This window comes from Phaethon aethereus (assembly GCF_964289735.1).
Source record: "Phaethon aethereus genome assembly, chromosome: 3".
Lineage (NCBI taxonomy): Eukaryota > Metazoa > Chordata > Aves > Phaethontiformes > Phaethontidae > Phaethon > Phaethon aethereus.
In genome coordinates, this window is record NC_138576.1 from 84,374,866 (window position 1) to 84,398,084 (window position 23,219).

General features: G+C 40.5%; 1 protein-coding gene across 1 annotated transcript in view; it reads right to left on the reverse strand.

The window, feature by feature from the left end:
* PCNX2 (pecanex 2) overlaps positions 1-23,219 on the reverse strand; it is a 157,438-nt gene that overhangs the window by 23,684 nt on the left and 110,535 nt on the right. The window contains exons 24-26 of the mRNA XM_081998404.1: positions 16,435-16,493; positions 13,790-14,005; positions 1,934-2,187 (exon numbers count right to left, since the gene is read on the reverse strand). Coding sequence (XP_081854530.1) covers positions 1,934-2,187; positions 13,790-14,005; positions 16,435-16,493 — 529 coding nt within the window. The remainder of the gene's footprint in view (positions 1-1,933; positions 2,188-13,789; positions 14,006-16,434; positions 16,494-23,219) is intronic.

Here is a 23,219-nt window from a genome sequence, read left to right on the forward strand (position 1 = left end):
AGAAGAACATCTCCATACAGCTTTCTTTTGAGAAGCATCATTCAAAAGAAGGGATGCCTGAGCGCACTCTCCTTTGCCAAAGGGAGCCCCAGCCTAATATCAAAGCTGCCAACAGGTTGTTGTTATTGTTATCTTTGGTTCATCCTTCCCTAAGAAGAGAAGTGGATTAAAGGACTGACACCTTTCTAAGAATGGAGATCTGTAAATGCAGTGCTATAGTACTGGCTCAACTAACTCCAACCAAACTAGATTTGATTTTCACACCTTCAAAGCCAGAGGTGGTGGACATAACAAAATCTGCATACAGCAGAGATGGAGCCACAGCATCTCTCAGTAGCGTGGAGATCGTTTAACCCACCTCTCTTTTACTCAAAACAGGATCAATGAACCACAGCTGTATCATATGGGACAAAAGCTTGTCTAAGGATCTTACCTACGTCAGCTGCTTCTCAGGTATGTCCAGAACCAGCAGCCCTAAACGATCTTTCAGTTAAGTTTTACTTCCCATTTGACGAACCCCACAACTTTCCACAAGTCCTCTGCATATTAGTTGACTTGAAGGCACTAAAAAAGTTCCAGTTTACAAAGCGCAGTTCTTCACTGCTTTAAACTGATAAGCTGCTGATTTGGTTGCAGCTCAGACTGAGATTTTTTTCTGTCTCGTTCGCCATCAAAAGCCAAGCCATGTATCGGCTTGCATCTGTTTATGTTCAGGTTATTCAGGTTACCTTTTAAAGTAAAGTGAAGCAATTCTAGCAACATGTTCACTTCAGTTTAAAGAAAGGTTGTTTTTTTTTTAGTTTAGATACATTGCTTAAAAACAGTTTAATTTATAGCCACACAATCCACTTCTAAAATGAAAAAAAATCATGCTCACAGGCAGTTTTGTTTCTAATTAGTTAATTAAACAAAGCAGGCTGATTACCAGGCCCTACTGTAAAATTTACTGCCTGTAAAACTATTTATGAAATCCCAGTCTGCATTTTACGAAGTAATCGACTGTATGATCAAAGCAGCTTTGTGAAGCAATGATCTTGTTTTTACCGCACTGGCTCACTTACAAAAATAGGTGGTTAATTTATTTACAACAGGTGTCTCTCTAATGTTGACAGGATTTATACAATTGCAGAGATGTAAGGAGGAAGATGTCCGGCGTGGTTGGGAGCTTTAGTGAGTGGCCCCATGGCAGTACCAGTGGCACAGGAGGCAGCATTTGGTACTTGCTGCTTCAGTAGAAGACAATAAAGCTCAGCAATTTCTCCATTTGCTGGACTGGAAAGGCTTTGGAAGGGGATGAAGATGTCTTCCTAGACTATAAGGTTTAATTATTTTGACAAATTAATAATATCTGTGTGGTCACTGAGATCTCAATAACAGTGCAAATGTAGAAGTGATGTAAATGAATTGCTGTTTAATCAATGGAATAAAACAACTTCAAGTGTGTTGTAGTATATATGTAAAGCAGCAGGTAATAAGAGGGTTTGCACTACTAAAAAAGTGTATTTGAGGAACAGCTCTTCAGAGATTTCCCAAGAACTTTATGCTTGTTGGTTGTTTTTTTTTTTTGCCAGAAAAAACAATGGAAAGGCCAACTCAAGAAGAAATAACAAACTGTCAGTGAAGTTTTGCTTTGTAAGAATGCTTCCGCTGACTTTATCGCTAGAGGATGTTAACTCACCTTCTTGATTTCTGCTTAAATGTGCCAGCAATTTTCTGTACTAACTGTAAGTACAAGTGGTCAGAATCAAATGTAGCAAAGGGAGATATGAACTAATTATCCCTACCGAATGTCAAGTCAGTCTGACTATTGGTAGTGCAAATGAACAAATATAAAGCAAAAAAAACTTTGAACGCTATTTCTGATACACAGCCAGCATTCATTCTTTTTGACAAACCTGCCCAGGAATATAGTCCACTTCACCAAAGAGTTTACCTTTATATAGTATCTGATAAGTATTCTCCGCAGATCGAACACTTGCAGCATTGTTGCAGCGTTGTTATCAATGATGCTGTATCCTTCCAGGATGTACTGGGTTCGTGTTATTTCCCATGTCAGCCATCGGAGGTTAAAGGCTGCATTACATGATAACAAGTGAGGCAAGTGCCCAGGCTTACAACAGCAGCAGCCTTCGTTGTCTTCATCTCCTTCTGTTATGGCTTCTACTTCTCTCTGCTGGCAATATGTCCCTTGGCAGTGAGAAAAAGAGAGTATGCTGCCAGTTATCGGGGGAGGAAGAAACAAAGGGCTTCTTCAACGCAGAAAAAGCATGATTGAAGGCTCTATGCACTCAGCAAAAATCTAACAGAAAGAGCTACGGCAATAAATTAGATGTGCTAATTGATCCATGTGCAGTAGCAAATACAGATCTGTACATTATTTATTTACTATCACCTATAAAAGCCAAAAGGGCCTGATCTAACACTCTAGGCATTTGGTTCCGAGATGAGCTACACTACAGACCACAGCTTCTGTCTCAATAAAAACTCACCAGGAAGCAACACTTGAAAAGTCTCGCTCCATCAGGCACATTAAGCAAATTGATCCAAGTCTCAGCCTGCTTCTTCAAATAACACACAGGATGGAAACAAAGATTTTACAGTGTGTCAGAGCACTTATAAAATCTGGGTTTTAGCAAACTATCTTGGAAAGCAGGTTCCAAAAATAACATCCAACGGGTTGGTCTCTCTCCCACTAGAGTAAAAGCTACGCCGGATCAAACATCTCTAACGAATAGCACTAGTGGCAGTATATCATGAGGACAGAGCAGCTTTCTAATTAGCCTATTACACAGGCTTCAGATCAAAACAGAGCAAATCTTCCTGAAAAGGAGATGTTAACTCACAAAGAAGTATTCAGAAGTCATGAGGCAGATGCAGAAGCACTAATATATCTGCTCTGCAGACTCTGCATTTCTGGCCTGTGCTGTGCACACTAGAAAGTCAAGCTGAGCCCTTCAGGATTTGGAGTCTTATGAAAATGTGGTTTCTATACCATACAGGGCACTACAAATCAAAACCAAGGTGGACACCCATGTGCTCCCCCCACTGTTCTCAAAATATATGAGTTATATGTTCTTTAAACATATAGAATGTTTAAAGAATTCTATATATTCTTTATAGAATTAAGAATTCTTAATTCTTACTCTTAATTCTAAAGAATTAATTCTTTAAGAATTAAAGAATTCTATAAATTCAAAAAGATCCATGCATGGATTTTTTTTAAAATGGATGGATCTTTTTAAATGGATCTTTTTAAAATTTACTCTCTGTGGGCTGTTGCTGAACTTACTCTCCACTGAATTTTTACACACACCATCTTTCGAGGCTGTCTCCTATGATGCAAGTTACACGTGTGCCCTTCTGGCAAGGGTTCAGTATCACCCCACTAGAGAGCTTCCAACAGTCTCGAGAGGAGAGGAAGGTGCTCGACACTGCGCTCATAGTTCAACAGCTATGGACACCCCCCCCCCGGCCAGGACAAAGGGACCTGTTCTGTTGTGTCACTGTAAATGGGAGAAGAAGTTGGCTACGTTCATCATCTGAACGTTGGACTGGGAAAGAATATAGTGTCAGCTCCAATCCCCCGCGGTTGGCCAGCACCCCGAAAGAGAGCCTGAGGAAAGGCAGCACCCCAAAGGCCTTTCTGTGGAGCGCAATGACAGCCGCTGTGCCCTCGACTGACTATCCCGGTCCCATCACAACTGTCTGGTCAACAACCTGAGGACCTTTTAGTCCGTACCAACAGAAGTGGCACCCAGAGTATTCCTCTCTCCACACCGGTAAAAGCCTTTCAAAATATAACAAAATAAGCACTGGTTACCACCTTCTCTTTTTTTGCCTGTACACCTTCTAAAAATGTATCCAGCAAGCCAAAACATACAAGAAAAAAGATGAATAGAAAGATCTGAAGGAAATGTGTGAGAAAAAATGGGACTGTAGCCCTAAAGATGGGGGGGGGGGGAAGATCCAGTATATTCCAGTGTTCTCTGTTCAGTTTTCTGTAAGTGAAAACATCCACTGTGTATCCAGTGTTGTTCACACACTGATATGTATTCCTCCTTGGACTTCAGGGATATACAATATGACCAACTATTAAATGTCTTCAAGTAACCTAAATATAAACATTTTTCTTTTCAAGACTGCCATGAAGTACAAAACATGACCTATCAAGCTGACATTTCCAGTTGGACTGGACATGAACTGGACTGCTTCTGCTTCGTATTTCACAGATTTCTACATGGATTAACACTTGATTGCTCAGCAGCAAAAAAACAGCAACTTCTCTGGGTCAGTGGATGCTTTTCTGAAGTCAAGTCAAAAGACATCATACTCTAACTGAAGTAGGGAATGGCATAGTCCTTTGCACGTAGCTTGAAAAGAGTAAAATAACTGGTGCTGTTACTATAGCTGTTATGTTTATTTTTGAAAGTTTAAAGATCTGTCAGTATTAAACTGAATCTAAGAGAAGATACATCTTCATCCCAGGTGCTAAATTAAGTATTGCCAAATGTTTATATGCAACAAAAAACACAAGTCTAATAAACAACTGCCACTGACCCACTTACAACTAAGGGAGTTAAAGATGGCTTTGCTCAGTCTATGTAACAGTTCTTAAATATATTTTTTTCTTTTGGTATGGAAATATCACATTTCATTCCTACGGAACGCTGGCTGTTTCTATGTGCTTTCTGTATTATCTCTACTAATAAATACAAAATATTATTACCGGAGACTCTGCAATTACTACTTTTCTTAAACCATATATTTTGTAAAATATAGGGACTGAAAAGGCTGTCAAGGCAAATAATAGGTGAATTCAAGAGACCCTCAATGTTTGAGGGAAGCTGTCATTGCATGCATAACAAACAGAAGAAGATGATGCCAGAACAAATATTTGCATTCTTGGCTAATTTGGCAGGTAAATGTCTCCAAGTCATCATTGCTAGGTAATTTTAATCAACTGAAGTTAAAATTATACTACAGTGGACTCCATCAAGGTTGAACCTGGGGAGCCAGAGCCATTCTAACTGATATCATGTTATTACAAAAGCTCTGGGAACCAACCAAAGGAGCTCATGTGGTCATTTTGCAGATTTACTCCAACAAATGAAATCAGGGCTGTGCTCTGACAACATCTGGCAAACATGCATTTGCTTAACAAAAGCTGTTTGATGGACTCGGGTACTATCGCCTTGCGGATTTGGTGTCTTGACTGCTTGCAGAGCCTCTGGGGTACCCCTGTTAAGTTTAAATGTGTAATCTGAGCCATGGCCAGTGCTCTGACAAAACACCAAATCCCTATTCCTATCATCTTGCTGCTGATTAGTATTCCCAGATGACATCTAGTAAAAGGACTCATATCTGCACAGACAAACCACAGGCTTGATGCTCAAGTACATGTTAGTTCCCCCCCAGTTCTTGCAATCAGTTCTAGAAAGACTGCCAGTAACTGTCTCTCATATTAAATTGAGCCTTACTTTAATCCATAATGCACTGGCTGGACTTCAATGCCACAGATTTGCATGTTACTGAAGAATTTAATTTTACCAGTGCCTACATCAATCCCTTTTGGTTCATTACTCTAGACACTGGTGCTGCAAAGACTAAAACCATGTGGTCAGCTTTATGCGTTGAGCCAAAAGGGACAAGTCACAGTAAATGAAGTTAAGTGTTTGTGTGCATCTTTCACAGAGGGACGACCCTAAACTTTTGTGTATGTCTTATATGCCGATGATTAAAATGACAATTTTTATATTGCTTCTCAAAAAATTATCAAGTTCAAGAAAGTCACAGAATTATTCATAAAACCAAAGAGCAGGGAGCAGAGCGTGCACTTAGTTCAGCAGTATAATTAAGTGTAGTACCATTAAATATTAAAACACAGGAAAATGTTTTCACTGGTAATTAGTCATTTTAAAATTTGAGGGAAAACATTTCTTTCTGCAATAGAAAGAAAATAAGCTCTCCTTCTTCACACAAGCTTAGTCATTCACTGTGACCCTTGCTAGTACAGATGAGACTGATCATTTGTAAGATATCTAACATTGGATGGTTGCCAAAAATCCATCCATGCAAAAACGTCTGCCAGCTGAACAAAGCAAGGTCAATGTATGTGAGCTCAGGAGAAAACCAGGGTGAGAACTTGGAGCTCTTTCTATTTTCCTGATGCATCAGGATTTGAGGACTGACTTGTGCTCTGCCAGAGTGATCTGACCTAAATGGAAATAAGAAAATTGAAACTGAAGACTATAATCTCACTTCAAGAGGATACATAAAATACACCTAAATTAATGACCACCCATCCTTCTAGAATTTAAGGCTGAAATCAAAGTGTGTTTTTGAATTTAATTTTGAAAACTCGGTGAGTGAAAAGCATTTTTCAGTTCTGAAGGGTCAGAAAGAAAATTCCATACCACAACATACTTCTAGAAGCAGTTTTAATTTCCATAAAACACTTCAGTTTAACAACACATCCAGAATGGGGATTAATTATTGTGGCTGAAGGTAGTGATAGCTTGAGCACTGAAGATTACCGACACGTAATAAGCAGCTAGGGTGCAAATGCACGCAGAAAGGGCTCATGCACTAACCCCACCCCACATTAAAATGATCATAAATGACTCTCATGCACTAGGCACTTCAAGCTTTAAACTCTGTGACCCCAACAACCAGTTCTGGACTAGGGGATTTAACTAGGCATGAAGTCTGAGAGATGGAGCTAGAGATAGAGATGGGAACCATGAAGATGGATTGAAGCCCAGGGTAACTCCTTTTGCAGGCCATGCAGAGGTCCCTTCACCAACAACTTCACAAAAATCCCTGTTGCTAACCATTTGTTTGGCAAAATCATGCACACGAATATTTTACAAATAAATGCATTACAGTGGAAATATCTGACTCTGCTCCACCAAGCTCTGCCGCAAATCTGAGTCTTCCCAAATTCTGACGGATAAGCCTCCTTCTCACCCAGCGCATTTCTTTCTGCTCAGGATAGCAGTTTAATTAATAAGCAGCAAGTTATCACCCGAAGCAGCACAAAGCATAATTACAGCCACTGGAAGGCCATCCTCTCCTGCAACAACCATCAGATAGCTCCAGAAGCACACTAAAACAAATACTTCAAAAAGGAGTGAACTGAGCTCCCAAATGGAAACTCATGAACCCCAGAACTGGACATATTCTGGAAACCAGCAATTGTTTTGGCTCCTTCCCAATCTTTCTCTTGTGGAATTGGGATGAAGAACAGTAATTTATAGGCTCTGATAGTCTCAGGTTGTTTCAAAGAAAAATCTCAGGACTTAAAAACCAGTATCAATTCCTCAAACTTCAAAGCTGTTAGTTATAAAATTATAGTGTGGTTCTCAGCTGCTTCAGGTGCTTGTATGCCTTTTCAAATCAGCTTAGTTGCTCTAATAACAGGCATCCTCTCTCCTCAGAAACCTGCCCTTTTCTTGGTCCACAGAGACACATTATGGAAGCCCAGGTGAAAGAAAGCATTCTCTAAGGATGTTGGCTGTTAAACTTGCAGCTACCAAATACCACAAAAACCTCTCATGTCACCTTTTTTGGAGTGCAATGCAAATCGCAACATTCTGTTTCTTGCAAAGACATTTTCTCAATAAAAAGGTTGCAGTGCATCTAACAACATTTTCCTTCCTTCCAGAAGTCTTCTCCAGTGCACCCATATATACATACAAAATTGTGGAAGGGAAAAAAGACATCAAATATTTATTCTACCCTGTGTTACAGAACCTATTCTAAGCCTATTTGAAATTCATAGATGGCTTCCACTGTTGGAGCATTACTGTACCCCTAGAAAAGCTTGCACATCACAGATTTCCTGCATTCAACATATTCTCTTCCCTGTTCCATGCCATTCTTCACAATTAAATCACCAAGATTAAAGAAACCCCTTTGCATCGTTTCTGTTCATGCCTCTAATGTTTCCAAGCATTGCATCTCTCAGCCTTTGTTCTTTTCCACAAACAATGTATTTTTGGTCTTTAACCTCCTCTCCAAAGAGATGTGTTAAAAATGGCTGCTTTTCTCCGAACTCCTTGTAGTTTAGCAATACCTTTTGATGGTCTGGTGCATATACTGAACATACCTCAAGTGTGGTCCCAGGAAAGACATGAAGGTGGGCACTTTTATTTCCCAACAGCAAGAAGTGATTTGTAAAAGCAAAAAGTGAAAGCTGCAAACACTCTTTAAATAAAGAATGATTCTTGCTAGTGCTACAGAGCCTTGAGACACAAGAATCGAACACCAGTAAATATTCCTTACACTGGTAATGTACTTGGTACTGTAATAAAACTATACAGCGTACACATTCACTGCAGAAATGAGTAACTGTCCTTATTTCTTAGACATCATTAGTGTACCTAAAGCTTATACCCTAAACTGTCTGTGTTCATACACCATTTTGCGTGGAAAACAAGCTAGCTAACACAGAGAAAGACCCACAGGCAATCCCATCCTGCTGTCACAGCTGCCTTCCACCATGTACAATTACATGTGTCTCTACTCTCTGCTTCTCTCCTTGATTCATCTAATGAAGTTCCAAGTGAAGCATGAATATTGCACGTGCAACATGCAGTAACAAAAAAATCAGAGCAGAGATTCAGAAGTTAATTACATGATTGAAGAATACTGGGCATGAGTTAGAAAACAGCTCCTCCAGATTTCAGCATCACCATTCATAAGTTATTTCTGCACATGTAACGCCTAACTGGATATTCTCCAAAAGACATTTTGTAGAGCCACAGACTAAACAGGAAAGATTTTAAGTCTTCCTTGTTCTACAGGGAACTCGCAGGAGCTAGATATCTTGACATTCATTCTGCTTGTTCCCCGATTGTGGCTTTTCCCCTGTCTCTTCCTTTCAAATTAAATGATACATTATGTATTTCTTCTGGCAGGCTGCTTTTAGCATACCGCTGTGGTCTAACACAGACAGTAGAGTTAAGTTACCAAAGGGCTTGATTCCCCCACACCAACGTGCAGCTACCTGTAAGTTTTCACCTAGCCTGAGCTCATTACTACCCTCTTGTTGCTTTTGGCAAAGGAGGAGTTGGGCATCTCCCCTCAATGCCTGGAGGTATTGAGGCTCTCCCCTGCTTTACACACAGGATGAACGACACCGTGGAGGCACATCCCCTCTCTGTCTGTAGAATGGAAGAGTGAAGAACCAATTCACACAAGGTGTTTAATTTGAACAGGACTAAAGATGGATAAAAGGAATCCCAGCTTTGCTGACTCTCTTCTTTCAGTCTGCTCAGTCTGTATGTTCTTACCCTGCCTCCAGGGGTTTGGTTGGTTTATTTTTCATTTAAAACCCAAGCCAAAAATCTACTATATACAGGTCGAAAGGCACCTGGATCAGTCATTTATAATGCCAACTCTCAATTAGGCTGGACTGCAAACTGGGGAAGCAGTATGTCCCGCCCCCAGTACACTTACATTCAGAAGACTCTATGACCTCTTCTTTGGGCACTGCTGTGGCAGTGTTGCCAGCACAGCTTTTCAGCTACCACAATGAGAAACACCCATAGGAAAATCCAGGGCTCCATAATGCAAATACTGCTTTTGGTTTACTCATAAACAGAAAATAGTCACAGACACAAAGAACACTGTTGTGATTCACTCATTTCCAAAGCAAACATAGACTGCCTATTTAAAGGAACAGCAGATTTTTAGGGCCCTCAATTAAAATTACTTGTTTGAAATTGAAGTCAAGCAGCCAAAGCTCAGAAATCGCAGATTTCAAGTTCCTGCTGTAGCCCTTTTTCTCCTCCTTGGGGGAAACCATTCTGTACAATGAAAAGAATTAGGGTCCTATGTGAAAAACAGTGCATGACTAGACAACTAAAAATAGGAATGCAGGATGCCCAAAGCAGAGGAAATGAGCCTAGCACTTAACAACTGCCTCTTGGCTTCATAAACCACCAGGTTCTTCCAGGGCAGTTGCATACACCCTTCCCACTTACACAGAAAAAAATCCTACTGCATTCAGTTGTACCCCACACCCACTATTTGTAAGATCTGAAATGGGGAAGAACGTGCCTAGTCTGTGCACGAGATGGCTCTTGGTGCTGCTTGGGGTCAGCCTGCTCTACCTTCCTGCCCCTGCAGGCACCAATCCTGCTTAAAGGAAGAAGCAAAGAAAACCTTCCAAGCAAGAGTTTCAGTTCAGTCTCAGCTTTCACTGAGCTTCCTTGGGACAGCCCTTAGCCCATCCCCTTACACAGCTTCTGCCTTCAGGTCAGCCCTTCTGGCTCCTTTTACTCTGACTCCGTGCCCCAGTGTCTGGGCATCCTCATGTAGGCCCTACGGCTCGTTGACACGAGGACAAAACCTGTTACAGGAAGGGCACGGTACTGCAGCGTAGTTTATCTAGAGCACACCAACCCTCATGGGTTACCTGGAGACACAAGCAACCCTCTGGTGTCAGTACACCACCTCAGCAAGTCTTCACTGGGCACACAGCAGACTATCTGCCCACACTTTGGAGTCCATGAAGCTTTTGTTATAGTCTTTGTCAGGCAGATCCATCTTACCTGGCTTGTGCCTGGTTCACCTCTGGTCTCCTCTGTTCTTCCTACTCCATCCTTAAGCAGGCTTGTGATTCATGTGGTTTCCCTGGCACCCTTTCTGCACAGTCCAGTGGGGTTCAACTCTCACACGGCACATCAAATGCTACATGTTTGAGCTGTTCTTTCCTCAGGAGTGCTCCTTTATTCAATCCTACATGGCTTCTCTGTTCCAGGCCAGACAACGCAGTAACAACACTCACACACACACTCCTGGTTTCTCTTCCCATAACATCTCCTCTACTCGGGGAAAATATTCTGGAAGCTGCAGAAACCTTCCTTTCATACCATGTCTGCGAGGACACAAACTAACTACCCATTTTCTCTTATTCTTGGAATAGCATCATCCACAGTGGGTTCAGAGAGGAGAACAGGGGGAGTCCATTTCCCTCCCATTTCCATCCTTCTCCTCTCCTACTTCCCCCAGTGATAATCAGCATGAGGAGGAACCGGGGACTGGATTTGTACTGAAGATGAGATAATGTAGGTGAGATTCCCATTCCCATTTTCCCACTCTTCTCCGCCAGTAACTTGTCTGTGCTTTCCCACTTCACCTTTTGCTCCACTTTCTTGGTGCAGGTCTTATGAACACTCAGGTGAAGCTGCCAGCTGCCTCCTGAGGAGCCAGAGAGAGACTGGGAAGGGGGATATTCCTGATGAGAACTCAGCTGGCTCTAAATGGCAACCCATGAAATACGTGAGAGGTTGCAGGGCTCAGCCCCAGCTGAATATAAAGACCTGTTGTAGCCAGCAGACACGTTCGATATATTCACAAAGCAAACCAGCTGCAGTACAAACACTGAACAGTATTAGGCAACCCGCATGGAAAGGTCACTTTTCAGACCCATTTAGTTACTTAAACTGTGATTTTAGGGAATACAGAGGTGCCTTGGCAGGTGGCAAACTGCCATTTTTGAGCTTTGCTCTCAGATTCAAATGCAAAATGGCACTCGCCTGGTAATGAACCATCCTGGCTCAAAGTCAAACAAAGTCTTCCCAAACCACTTTGCAACAAAACTATCCAATTGTTCACCATTCAACTTCCAGTTCATTAGGCACATCTGCTAGGCCCCTGATCTTTTTACCCAGCTAGCACATGGTTTGAGGATCCTCTCATATTTTTTCATCTCCGTTTCCAAGATTCACTTTTTTTGAACTGCCTGGGGATGGTGATGATGGAGAGGGACCCAGCAGTACTTGGCAAAAGGTGCATAAAGGAAAAAAAACACTCACAAAACTCATGTAATTTAAGCATGAAAGTGAGATTTCTTTCCTCTGTTTCAAATCCTACAGTGAACTATTTTAACACAAAAGTATGATCAGAAAAGATAATTTTCTGAAATTAGAATGCAAGTTAATGGAAATGTACATGGTCCTCCTTACTCAAAATCCCAACAAATCTGAACAAAATGTCAACATTGTCCAAGATATGTCTCTAACATACATAAATCCCTCCTGGAAGTCACTTTTCTTTTCAGATCTGCAGAAATGAATGAACTGTTTTTTGACTTCACGGAGTTTCCATAAAAAAAAATATAACTGTGAGCAACCTAAAAGGAACCAAAAATGACAGGCTGACTAAAACTGTCTTCAAAAAATTATCTCAGAGATTTACCAGTCCATGAAACCAGTGGTACTGTAACTAAGAGATTTCAACCGCCACAGTATTTAACTGTTCTTGCAGAACAACATATACCTGCATTTGTCTCGCCTGGATTTGCAAGAAGTAATAGCAAATTCCACATCTACCCAAAAAAAGCCTTCCACCTGTGGACTCTGTAGGGTACTCAACCTCAGTAGCACTGCTGCATACCTTGGGGGCACACAAGGAGAAAATACTTGCACAGATGTCTTTAAAGTTGAAGAAAGCCATAGAGCCACACATACCTCATCATCATCATCATCATCATCAACAAGAAATTATAAGGCTGATAAACAAATTCTTTCTCTTTCTTTCCAGTTGCTTTTTCTTACAATTTGCCTTTGTATGAATAGGTAACTCTTCAGGTACTACAATACTGAGCTGTTTCAGGTATTTACTATTTTCTACATAACTTTTCCTAAGATACAGGAGTGTTATCTTTGTCCCCACCATAAAGGAAGAAAAGTGAACACTGAGCATTTACTAAAACCTGTTCAACATCCTACGGGGAGTCTGTTACAGAGTCAAGTCTAGAGCCGACACATGTTATTACGTAGTCTAATCCTCCCACACCTAAGTGCATTCAAAGAGCCAGTCTGTCTCCTATTTGCTCATACTCAACCTTGTTGAAAAGTCACTCCTCTACAAGTTGCCCATGAGATGCTCAGCCCTTGAGCCTGGGAAGCTGTTTATTCTGTGATTTCAAAACTCCCATCACCTGCAATTCTGAAGTGGTATCTTTGAAAGGTTACAAACCCAAGCAACAAACCCAGGCAGCCACTATGCGTAGCATGAGCAAAAATGAAAAGCTGTTTAAAACTTTGTGCTTTTACTTTAACCTCCTGCTTTAGGGACGACAGACAAAAGGACAGGAGTGTGACACTATGATCAACTGGCCTCACAAAAGCCACACCACTGAGGAAGGGGATGCAATTGCCAGTCCTTAAAGAGGAGTGTCCTGACAGAGGAGTATACTGAACAGGAAGAAAGTGAGGTCCCTTCTTCAGCTGAAGTCAGCACTTCCTAAACAGGAGAAATACAAAGCCCTGATCAACCTGCTTCTCCTTTCCTGTTCTACTGTGATGGAGACCATCTCAGTACTGGCATCTTGCAAGATCTGACACAGAATAATTCTGTGGGAGGATTCTTATGATATTTGGGTTTTTTCTTTTTTTCCACATACACATTTTGGGAGGGTTGAACAATTTTAAGAACAACTTCAATTTTCATGATTATGGAGGGAAAAAAATAATTTGAAAACATAACTAAGCATAACCCAAAAGATCTGTGAACCAAGCAAATAACTCCATATATGCCTTCTTTCTGAAAGTCTTATGATACTGCAGAACATGACTCCAAATTTCTTAACATCCAGGTTTCAAAACAATGTCATTCAAATAATGATACAAAGAAGTACAGAGCTTTTAGATAGACAAGTATCTGTAAAAAGAGAGAGAAAAAGAAAGGTCCTTAATGTTTATGTCCTACTATAGAGTTGTGATAGATTAAAAAGCCAGACAGGGTTTGTTGCTGTTTTTAAATCATCAGGGATCCTTACCTCGAAATTCCAGCCCTCTGAGCTGAAACGTGACAAGGCCATTTCCAATTTCGATCAAGTGCACAAAGGCATTTAAATAATCCGATGCCAGAATAAAACAGTCTCCTGTGTTGTAGTTTCCCCAGCGGCCCAGAATCAAATCTCCACAAAGAGACTCCTGCAGAGATCTTGTCAAATGCTCATAAAAAATGGAGTTGAGATTATTGTCATCATTTCCTACAACCAGAGCAGCACACATTTGTAAAGAATAAAATTTATAATACACAAAGCCATTCTGCATAAAATCCCATGTTCTTTTTTATTTCTGCATAAAGCTTCTTCCTCTAGCTGGATGATACCTTCCTGATACTTTATGCAATATACATTTCCTAGGTGGTTTTCAGCCTTTCTGGGAATCAGGCCTGAAACTTTTGTTTAATATGAACAATATTGCAACTAGAATATCAAATTAGTGATAACACATTCTTCAGACTGAATCAAATCACATCAAATCTTGCTGTTTTACAACAGCAAGAATTTTTTGGCTCCACTGAAAGTCTCTGCAATGCTAAGTTAATCTCTACATACTGTTCTTAATTTTAAGAAACAGAAATCATGATTATTTCAGTACATAAGCTTAAATAAGAATACTATTTCTGAGATTATAAAAGAATTCAGTCACACAGCTTCCAGTAATTTTGTTGGGATTTTTTTCTTTTAATCCTCCAGGAGTTTTTCAAGGCTTTGCCCATGAAGTATCTGTTGGTACTTATGACATATTTGAAAAGAGTTCACGTAGTATACAAAGAAAGAATGAAACAAGGTTCATTCACCATTAGAATTGCTACCACTCCTTTAAAAAAAGTAGCTGTCCAATTACACATTGCTTGGACCAACTGTCCAGGTGAAAAACACCCCAATCACCATCTAACAGTGTCATCTCACAAAAGTCTATGGCATTTAACTGGATCAAAAGTTGCACTTTATGATGGTGATCTGTGAAAGGGAATGAACCTTTCAAAATGCTAACACAGTGCCACACGAGCCGATGTGGTGTTGTCTTGTGCTTGTACTCTTTTACCTAATATGTATTTGACATGAGAACCTCTTTGCTTTTCTGTAATGCATCAGTGTCTCACCTTCAATACTTTTAAAATGCTTGTGTATGAACAGATACACATGTACAAAGCAACATCTTGTAGGTGTATTTATATACATAAGAGTGTATGTGGATACATACGTACAGGTACACATGCGTATTTACGTGCACGCATATTTAGAGGCAGATCTAATGTGAAGAAACAAAGCAGAGGATGACAGGCTATCGCTTCCCCTACAAATGGCTCCTCAATACAAGAAAAGGAGCGGATATGTTACCATGCTGCTTTTCATCACCACGGCCATTATGCATCGAGCCCTGGTACGTATGTATATGCAGGTGTGTACGCACATACAGACATACTCAGCTAAACACCTTCTGCAATATATTTGGTCAAAACCTAAACGAGTCATAAAATGAATCTTCTAAGTACACACACAACAGGAATGTTTTGCTTGAGCTATGGGGTTTAAAACATAATTCACTCACTAGCATATATAATAATGCTAAAGGTTATTGCTATCAAATGACAGAATGGCCTTGGGAAACATCTTAACTCCCTGCCTTGAAATGATAAATAACGAAAGAGCACCATATATGCCTCAAACTGCTAATACCTCTCTTGCCTTTTTGGACATCCTGGATTACACCCATTTTTGCTTGAAGATGCGTATTTGTTCATGCTATTGATGTAATGAATAAGGATAAAAAGGGGAGGAATAAAAATATAACAGCAATAATTACAACATAAACTGCTACCTCCACAATACAAGTCCCTGACACCCCAGTGGCAAAATAGAGTCAGCTGCAGAACACTAAAGTGGAAGAAAGCCATATATGAAACCCTGGCCTCTCTCATGGGGGATTTGCCATAAAACACTGGTATTGGCCTCCCCTGGAAAGGGCTCTGTCCCACCAGGTGCTGAAGAGCACCAGCTGAGGTACCACAGGCTCTCTGCATCCGCTGACTTGCCAAAAAATGCTCTTGCTGTCCAGTCTCACAGAGATCATGCGGTGCAGTCCAGGAAGGTGCTTTACATTGCTATGGATTGGAGCTCATTTAATGCACTGATAGCCAGAGCAGAAGCCCACCATCGTTCCTACTTCCTTCTTTTACGCCCTCCTGCAGATTTTCCAATTTCCCTTTCCCCCCTCTCCAAAAAAAGCTTCTCTCCAGGGATGAGGAGATACCTGTCAGCCCAAACTGCTCAGCAGCAGGGGCACCGTTAACCTGCTGCTGTTTTCCAAAACCTTTCCCTGCCCACAGCTGACCTTCAAGTCTGGCTAAGGGTGTCTGCTGCATACTCCGCACAAACAGCAATGTTATGATTAACCAAGCAATTCTCAGCCCAGCAGCTATCTGATCAGCTACGCATAACTGAAGAGTAAATTTACTTACTGAGTCACAGGACTCAAACTGGTGCTCTGCTACACTTCAAAGGTTCTGGTTTGTTCAAACAACATTTAAACCCTTTGCATCTCTTCAGCTTCCCAGGCAAAGCCTGGATGGTTGTAAATATATCACATTTTGCAAATCAAGCAAAACACCCAAACTCCCAGGTCATACCTGCATCCTTTTCGATCTGAATTGCCAGCCTGGTGTTGGAATGGTCCGATCTTTTGGTGCTGGAAATAAAGACATGTTGTACAGCCAATACTTTTCTTTTAAAAAAAGATTCTCCCCAAAACATGTTTTTATTTTCTTTTTAATGTATCTTTTTGTTCTATGTTTATATCATTATGCAGTTCACACTCTAATCCGTTCATCTGTTTACTCCAAGTAGGCATATATAGTTATTTCAGTTCAGTATTCCTGCTGATATTGTAGCTTATCAGCTACAAAACAAAACAAAAGTGTCTGTGTCCCGTCCTCCTTTTCCTCAAACTCTTTCTTCCCCATTTTCCTTCTTGTAGGGCAGAGTCCATTCAGAATTTGGCATCTGTGATAGTACACAGTACTATGTACTTAAATAACTGAATTGGCTCCAGAAGCACATCAGCCAGGTGCCACCAAAACAGTGAATAGAAAGAACATTAAATCAGCCTCTCTTCCCTTCTAAGCATTAAGGTAAACAGCTTGGACTCAAGGGGTTTTCTTTGTGTGAAAATATTTCTGTGGGTGTATAACATCTATGGAACAACAACAACAAAAGAATCACTTAGTTTTGTATTTAGCAAGGCAGCAACAAGAGAGTGCCTGGTCATTCTTATTGCTTGAAAAAGAGTAAATTACAGGGTCTTAGTCCATAGACAGTAAACCTGTCTCCCTCATGAATGACATATTCTCTACTCAGTATTTTAATTTTAGCAGTGGAATACAAATACCACAGGAAAAATGGTCACAAATCAGAAAGCAACTATAAGGTAGATTGGATTGAGCTTTTATTCCTACCTCTAGGTAGGAATAGACATTAACAGAGTCTGAAAATAAGGAACAAGTACATCACTGTGGGCAAGCATGTGTCTAAGAGAAAGGAGCAGTTGTTGTGGTGACTAGGGATATTCAACACCAGAAGCCCAAAGCATCCACCTCCCAAGCCTTCAGGGTACAAGAGAAAGCCTTACTATAGCATTTCTGTCAGTCAATGCAAATTTCCCTGAAATACTGCTCTGGCAGTGGTGCTTTATGATTTCAGGATACTTCATTAAGAATATCACCTCAAAAGTTTTGCCCTCTATCACTAGTCTTAGCAGAAGGTCTATCAATGAGATACGTACATAATATCATTCCTTGGAAAATGGGGTCAAAGCAGAAAATGGGTAAAGAACACCATTTACCCCAAACAACAGTCAGCATAAGGTTACATGTGACAGTGGTGAAAGTCTCATCAGTTCAACAGCCTGCAAACACAAGAGAAAAGTGCCAAGGCCCCACCTCTCCTGGCACGGGAACCAGGGAAGACACCCAGGCATGGTCCTCATCGTGTCCTTTGTCAAACTGTGATGAGGGTGGTCTGGCCAGGTGGGACTGGCTAGGGTCTGGCTCCTTAGGGTGGGGAGCACAGGGCATAGAGGAGATTTTGAACGAGCTGAGGGCTGGCCAGCCAACTTACAAACTCCAAATTTAGCTACTCACTATGAGAATTTAGACATGCGCCGAGGAAGAGTGCATCAAAAAGGGTGTAGGTTATACGGGAGTCTTTCAAACAGCTTACATAACACTGAAAAAGGATGGTGTAAACCCAGGGTAATGTTGTCTTTGAAGCACAGCAGAGACTCTCTGGGAGTCTCTATGTCCTCATCTCAGTATTGGCTCCCAGGATTTCATGTGTCTATATATATACAAGTTATGTAAAAGGTTGGAAGTTTGAGTTGAAGCTATAAGCTCATGCTGAAGGCAACTGGGAGAAGGATGCCACTTGATGTCCCTAATGTTAGAAAGCCTCTTCATCCACCCTCTAAAGCCTCCCCAGAAAAAGCTGTGGAAAACTGACCAGCAGAAAAGTTGCACACAGGCTTCCATGCAGTAGACAGAAGAACAGAATTGCTTTACTTCTACTCCCTACCAATGACTGATTTTTGCTTTAAAAAAGCATGTTTTTTACAAGAAATATAGTTGGAGAGAATAAGTCTTAATCAAAATTATTGGTAATTAGTATGTTATCTACCTAGATTAACATTTTACTTGATGTATTATTTATCTTCCTGCCTCTGGTTGGCTCAGCTTACCATAACTGCAAATTTAATTTCCTATGCAAGAGAAAATGGCAATGGTGGGGAGGGCCTTCTAAGCAGTTCAGAATGTAAAGAATGATTTTACTTCAAAAAGGTTGTCAGAGTTCTTCTACCCTGATATACATCCACCTGCAATTGCAACATATGCAAGAGTAAGCATAAAGATTAGGTTATAGAATTCAATCAATTTTCTGTTCTTAGCAGAGAAATGCTGCTGATTTCCAAATGCATATGTTTTAAGATTATGAGGCTCCTCATTAACTTGCAGTCCCTCTGAAATCAGTGTGGCGGTATGAGGTACAAGTCAATACTCTTCTTCACCCCAATTTTTTACCAACCTATAAAGCACTTCTGTTCTTGAGGCATATTGAGACCCATACAAATCAAGCAATACTTCAGAAAATTCTAATCTGTAATAGGTAGGAATCCTTTTGCCCAGCATGCAGCTCTGGCTCCACTTCTTTCCCCCCCTCTTCTTTTTTGCCTTTGAGAGAAAGATGCATGAAACAGTAAGGGAAAATCATGAGTGCTTCAGGACACTCCGAGACGGATAATGCAGCCTGATGGGAAGGAAGGGAAGTAAACAGAACAGTTCGCAAACAAAACAAAACAAAACCAGGCCCCGTTACGGCTTTTTCCTCCATTCCAAGCAGAGCAACGATTGCTTAAGCAGCTAAAACATGTGCCTCAGGACATGAGACAAGAAAGGATTTTCAGACACTACCAGAAAAACTCAAATCTTCATATAGACATTCTGAAGCATAATTTTAATTTTTTAAGACCAAGTGTAATATAGACAGTTTGTAAAGCAAACTTCTGTCCTGAAATTCAGTTTAGATGAATAAATTCAGTCAGGTAATCCATTTTGGACTTGAAAATTCTTCCACATTTATTAGTAACCAAAGCTATGTTCGTAACCTTCTTGCAGGCAATGGGAATTCACATAGCATTAAACTATAATACACTGCACCTAACAATCAAATCAGCGATACCTTTACTCCTGGGCTTTTCACTGTCAACTAGTACCTCTCAAAGTGAACTTTTGGGACTAGTGGGTGATTTGGGCCTTCCTCCAGTGGCCTCTTACATTAAATTTGGTTGTTACCATTCATCCACGGCGATAATTAGCTCAGTAATTGGATTTCTTCCCGCATTGCATTATTCTAAGCAAACAGAATGCAGGTCCTTGGGCACTTGCCCTAGAGAGCAAGTGGTTGTGTTCGAATGTCTTCAGCTAAGTCTTGAGCAATTTTAAAGTCAACATCCTGCTTAGTTCCTGAAATCTCTCTCTCGTGCTCTTTTAATCCAGCATTTATATGGGCATTGAGATAAACCACTGTCTTGCATAGCACCGTTCATGCCATTGTAACTATCACTTCTCTTTCTAAAAGGATGAAGTCACTTCCTATTCTTCCCTTGTCCAAAAGTACTGCCTCATTTTTCAATCTGGAAAGATTTTCTTCTCTTACTTTACTCTTTCTGTTCCCTTCGAAAGATAGAAAAAAGACTAAGGGAGATTCAGGCAGCCTGGGGAACATACAGCGGACAGTGAGAATCAGGCAAATTGAGAGGAAAAAAAAGAGCACTGCTGTGTTTATTTCGAGAAGATGAAAATAAAATTGCAGCTGTTCTAGCTGCCTTGATGTTGCTGGATTTTGCCCTAAAACACAAATCCACAATTTCCATGATTCCTGCTGTGAAGGAGGGGTTCTCTACTTTGAAAGAGAACAAAACAAAACAAAAAAGCAATTCCCCTCTGGGGGATGCAAGAGATGCCTTTCTATGGTAGATCCAAAGTTTTTTCATTGTCTGTGTCCAATGAATTTTAATCTGTCTTTCCATGACATCTAACAGGCAAGTCTAACAGAGAGGAACTTCACTATGCTGCAGCCCTATGATTATTCATGGGAGTCTGGAAATAAAAATACTCCACATTTCTGTGTGAATGTCTTACGCTGCTGGCACTATAAATGGAAGACTTAGCATTAAAAACACAGTAGTAGTAGTAGGCTACGACAGTGAGGCAGAAGGGCGAATGAGGAGATGGCAGAGTACACAGGCATCCATGAAGATTTGAAGGACACCAGAGGCAAAAATGGTGGTACTAATGGTGAGTGTGAAGATGCCCAAGTAGTTTTAAATCAATATCATCTAAAATGCAGAATGATTTCAGTGCAACTGTAACAGCAAAGGCTGACAGCCCCTTCGTGCACAACCATGCCCACGTTTTCTGGGCAGCTGCATGGAAGATGTGCCTTAGGTTTAACTCACGTTAATAAAGAAAGATCTCTTAAAAATGGAACCAACTTCTTCCTGATCACTCGGTCTGAGTTTTAGTCTTTTATTTTTCATGCTTTCTTCCTCCCCTCCTTCCCTGACTGCTCCAATGTTTCATTTAACAATAATAAAAAGCGGCTTTGATTGCACGCTAGGAAACTGGGGAAGGTATAAGAAGTTCCAGTTGTTAAAGACAGAGCTGTTGAAGTTAGGTTTTTGGTTGGAGTTTTTGTTCATTGTTTTTTTTTAAGTGGGTGTAAAAATCAGAATTGTGGTCATTTGCTGAGATACTACTGAGCATGTTTGTTTGGCATATTCTGAAGATGAGGTTTCTGTGCTCCTGCAGCAATGGGGATGCAAATGAGACGCATGAATGAGATCAAAAACTGAGTGCCCAAACATGGATTAACAGCCCACCTAAATGCTCTGACATTCAAACGTTTACCTGGGGAATTCACCTCATATTTGTAAGCCAGGTCATTTAAGCATCTGTGTACTTTAAAATATTCACTAATGCTTTACCAATATGCCATCAATATCCCCACTTTTGTCTTGTCTACCTTGTTACTTCATTTCTTCCCCCTTCTTTGAGTATGATTTTTCTTTTAAAAGGCATTTAGTCACTATCTTCAGATTATTTTATACTACGCAATACAAGGAGCTTTATAAAAGGATTATGGCAACTGCACAGAGATGTTTGTGCTCACTCTTGTGTCAGTGAAAAAGGGCTGGGACCCTGACATTCCTGTAAGGATGGGTCTTAGCACAGGACCTGGCCGTCAGAGCTATACCTCACTGTCCGCAGTTCATAGACGTACTTCTAATTTAAAAGCAAATGTGTTAATTACACACAAAAACATGCATCTGAAATACTGCAGATGAGTGTTACTTTTCTGGTTTTCCCATCATGAGCCAATGTAAACTTTATAGGAAAGGTACTATGCTATGCTCAGCTCGGGTAAAGAGCTCTGCAGGACTCATTCACCTGGGCTCTGCACTGGCTGATGGGCCCATGAGTGAAGTGGCAAAAGCCTGAGAAACTGTAGGGACCTGGAGAGTAGAAAGGAGGTGATGAGAAATGTCCTGGTGAAGATTTCACCAGAAAAAGAGAATGAGATCAGACAGCAAAAAAAGTTACCTAATGTTGAGAGATGCTTCAGCAAATGAGGCTGTTTACCTTCTTTACTCCACACAGCGAAATGGACATTGATTTAAACATTATAAAAGGAGGAAAGGACAGCAAGGCATTTCAGAATTTGTTCTTAATATTCTTTATTGCTGCTAACAAATTGCTCTTATGCTTTTTCAGCATGCACTATTAAAATATTACTTAAAATATTTTAATTGTCACTTTTAGACTCAGGGTGACTGCCTAAAAATAAAACTAGGAGGTAGAGATTGCAAGAAAGTATAAGGAAATACAAGAAAAAGACAAAGGTTGCTGAATGATGTCTTACCAAGAAAGCCTACATCAGAAATACTAGTTTAGTTCACTATAGGGTTTTCAATATATATATTTCTCAAAAAAAGATGAAGGGAGGCAAAAATGGAAGCTAACCAATCCATTCCACTGCTGTAAACCTGTGAGTGCAGCATCAGTGATAATACACTGAAGAACAAGAAAAATCTTACTGCTACTGTGCAGTTGTACAAAATATTAAGACAGGGATAACTTTTAATATGTCTGTTTTTTTCATTGCAAGGACCGTTGAGAGAGTTAATAATTTACAGCAGTTGTTAGGTAGTCTCTACAGTACTCTTCAGACTGAAGAAACCTCCAACACATGGTTGAACTACATGGTATTCTGAGAGCAAACACTGCTAGTCAAAGGATTAAAAACAAACCAAACCAAAAAAACCCTCTAGCATTCACCCAGTATTTACTTACTCCCAACTAGCACAACGCTTCAGAGACAATTCTTGGTGGCAATGGTGACAGAATTCTGCATTTTGCATTATCTCAGAAAGAAGCAAGAGACATTTTACATTTTAAAGAGGCAAATCATAATTTTACATCTTATAAGAGGCAATTCCTGAGGCAATTTGGGTCCAGTACACACTCTTCTACATCAGGAGACAACCTGGACTTGAGCAAGCTGCAGTATGAATCATTCCCAGCTGCTACCTGTACACAATTTATGTATCACCTCAGTTAGTATGGTTACACTTGCTGAACATCTCCTCTGTGATCTCAGCTTTTCCCCTGTCTTCACATCTTGACACAAGTTGCTTGAGTAAGCATTTTCTTGAATGGAAGGTTTGAGTTTAGTGCTCCGAACCTCAGCTTGCCCCTAAATGTTTGATTCAGTTAAATCTAAAACAGGAGGTGATCCACATTATCCAAGCAAATGAGATAAGAATGAGCTTGCTGAGAACACTTATTTTTATGGAAATACAGTT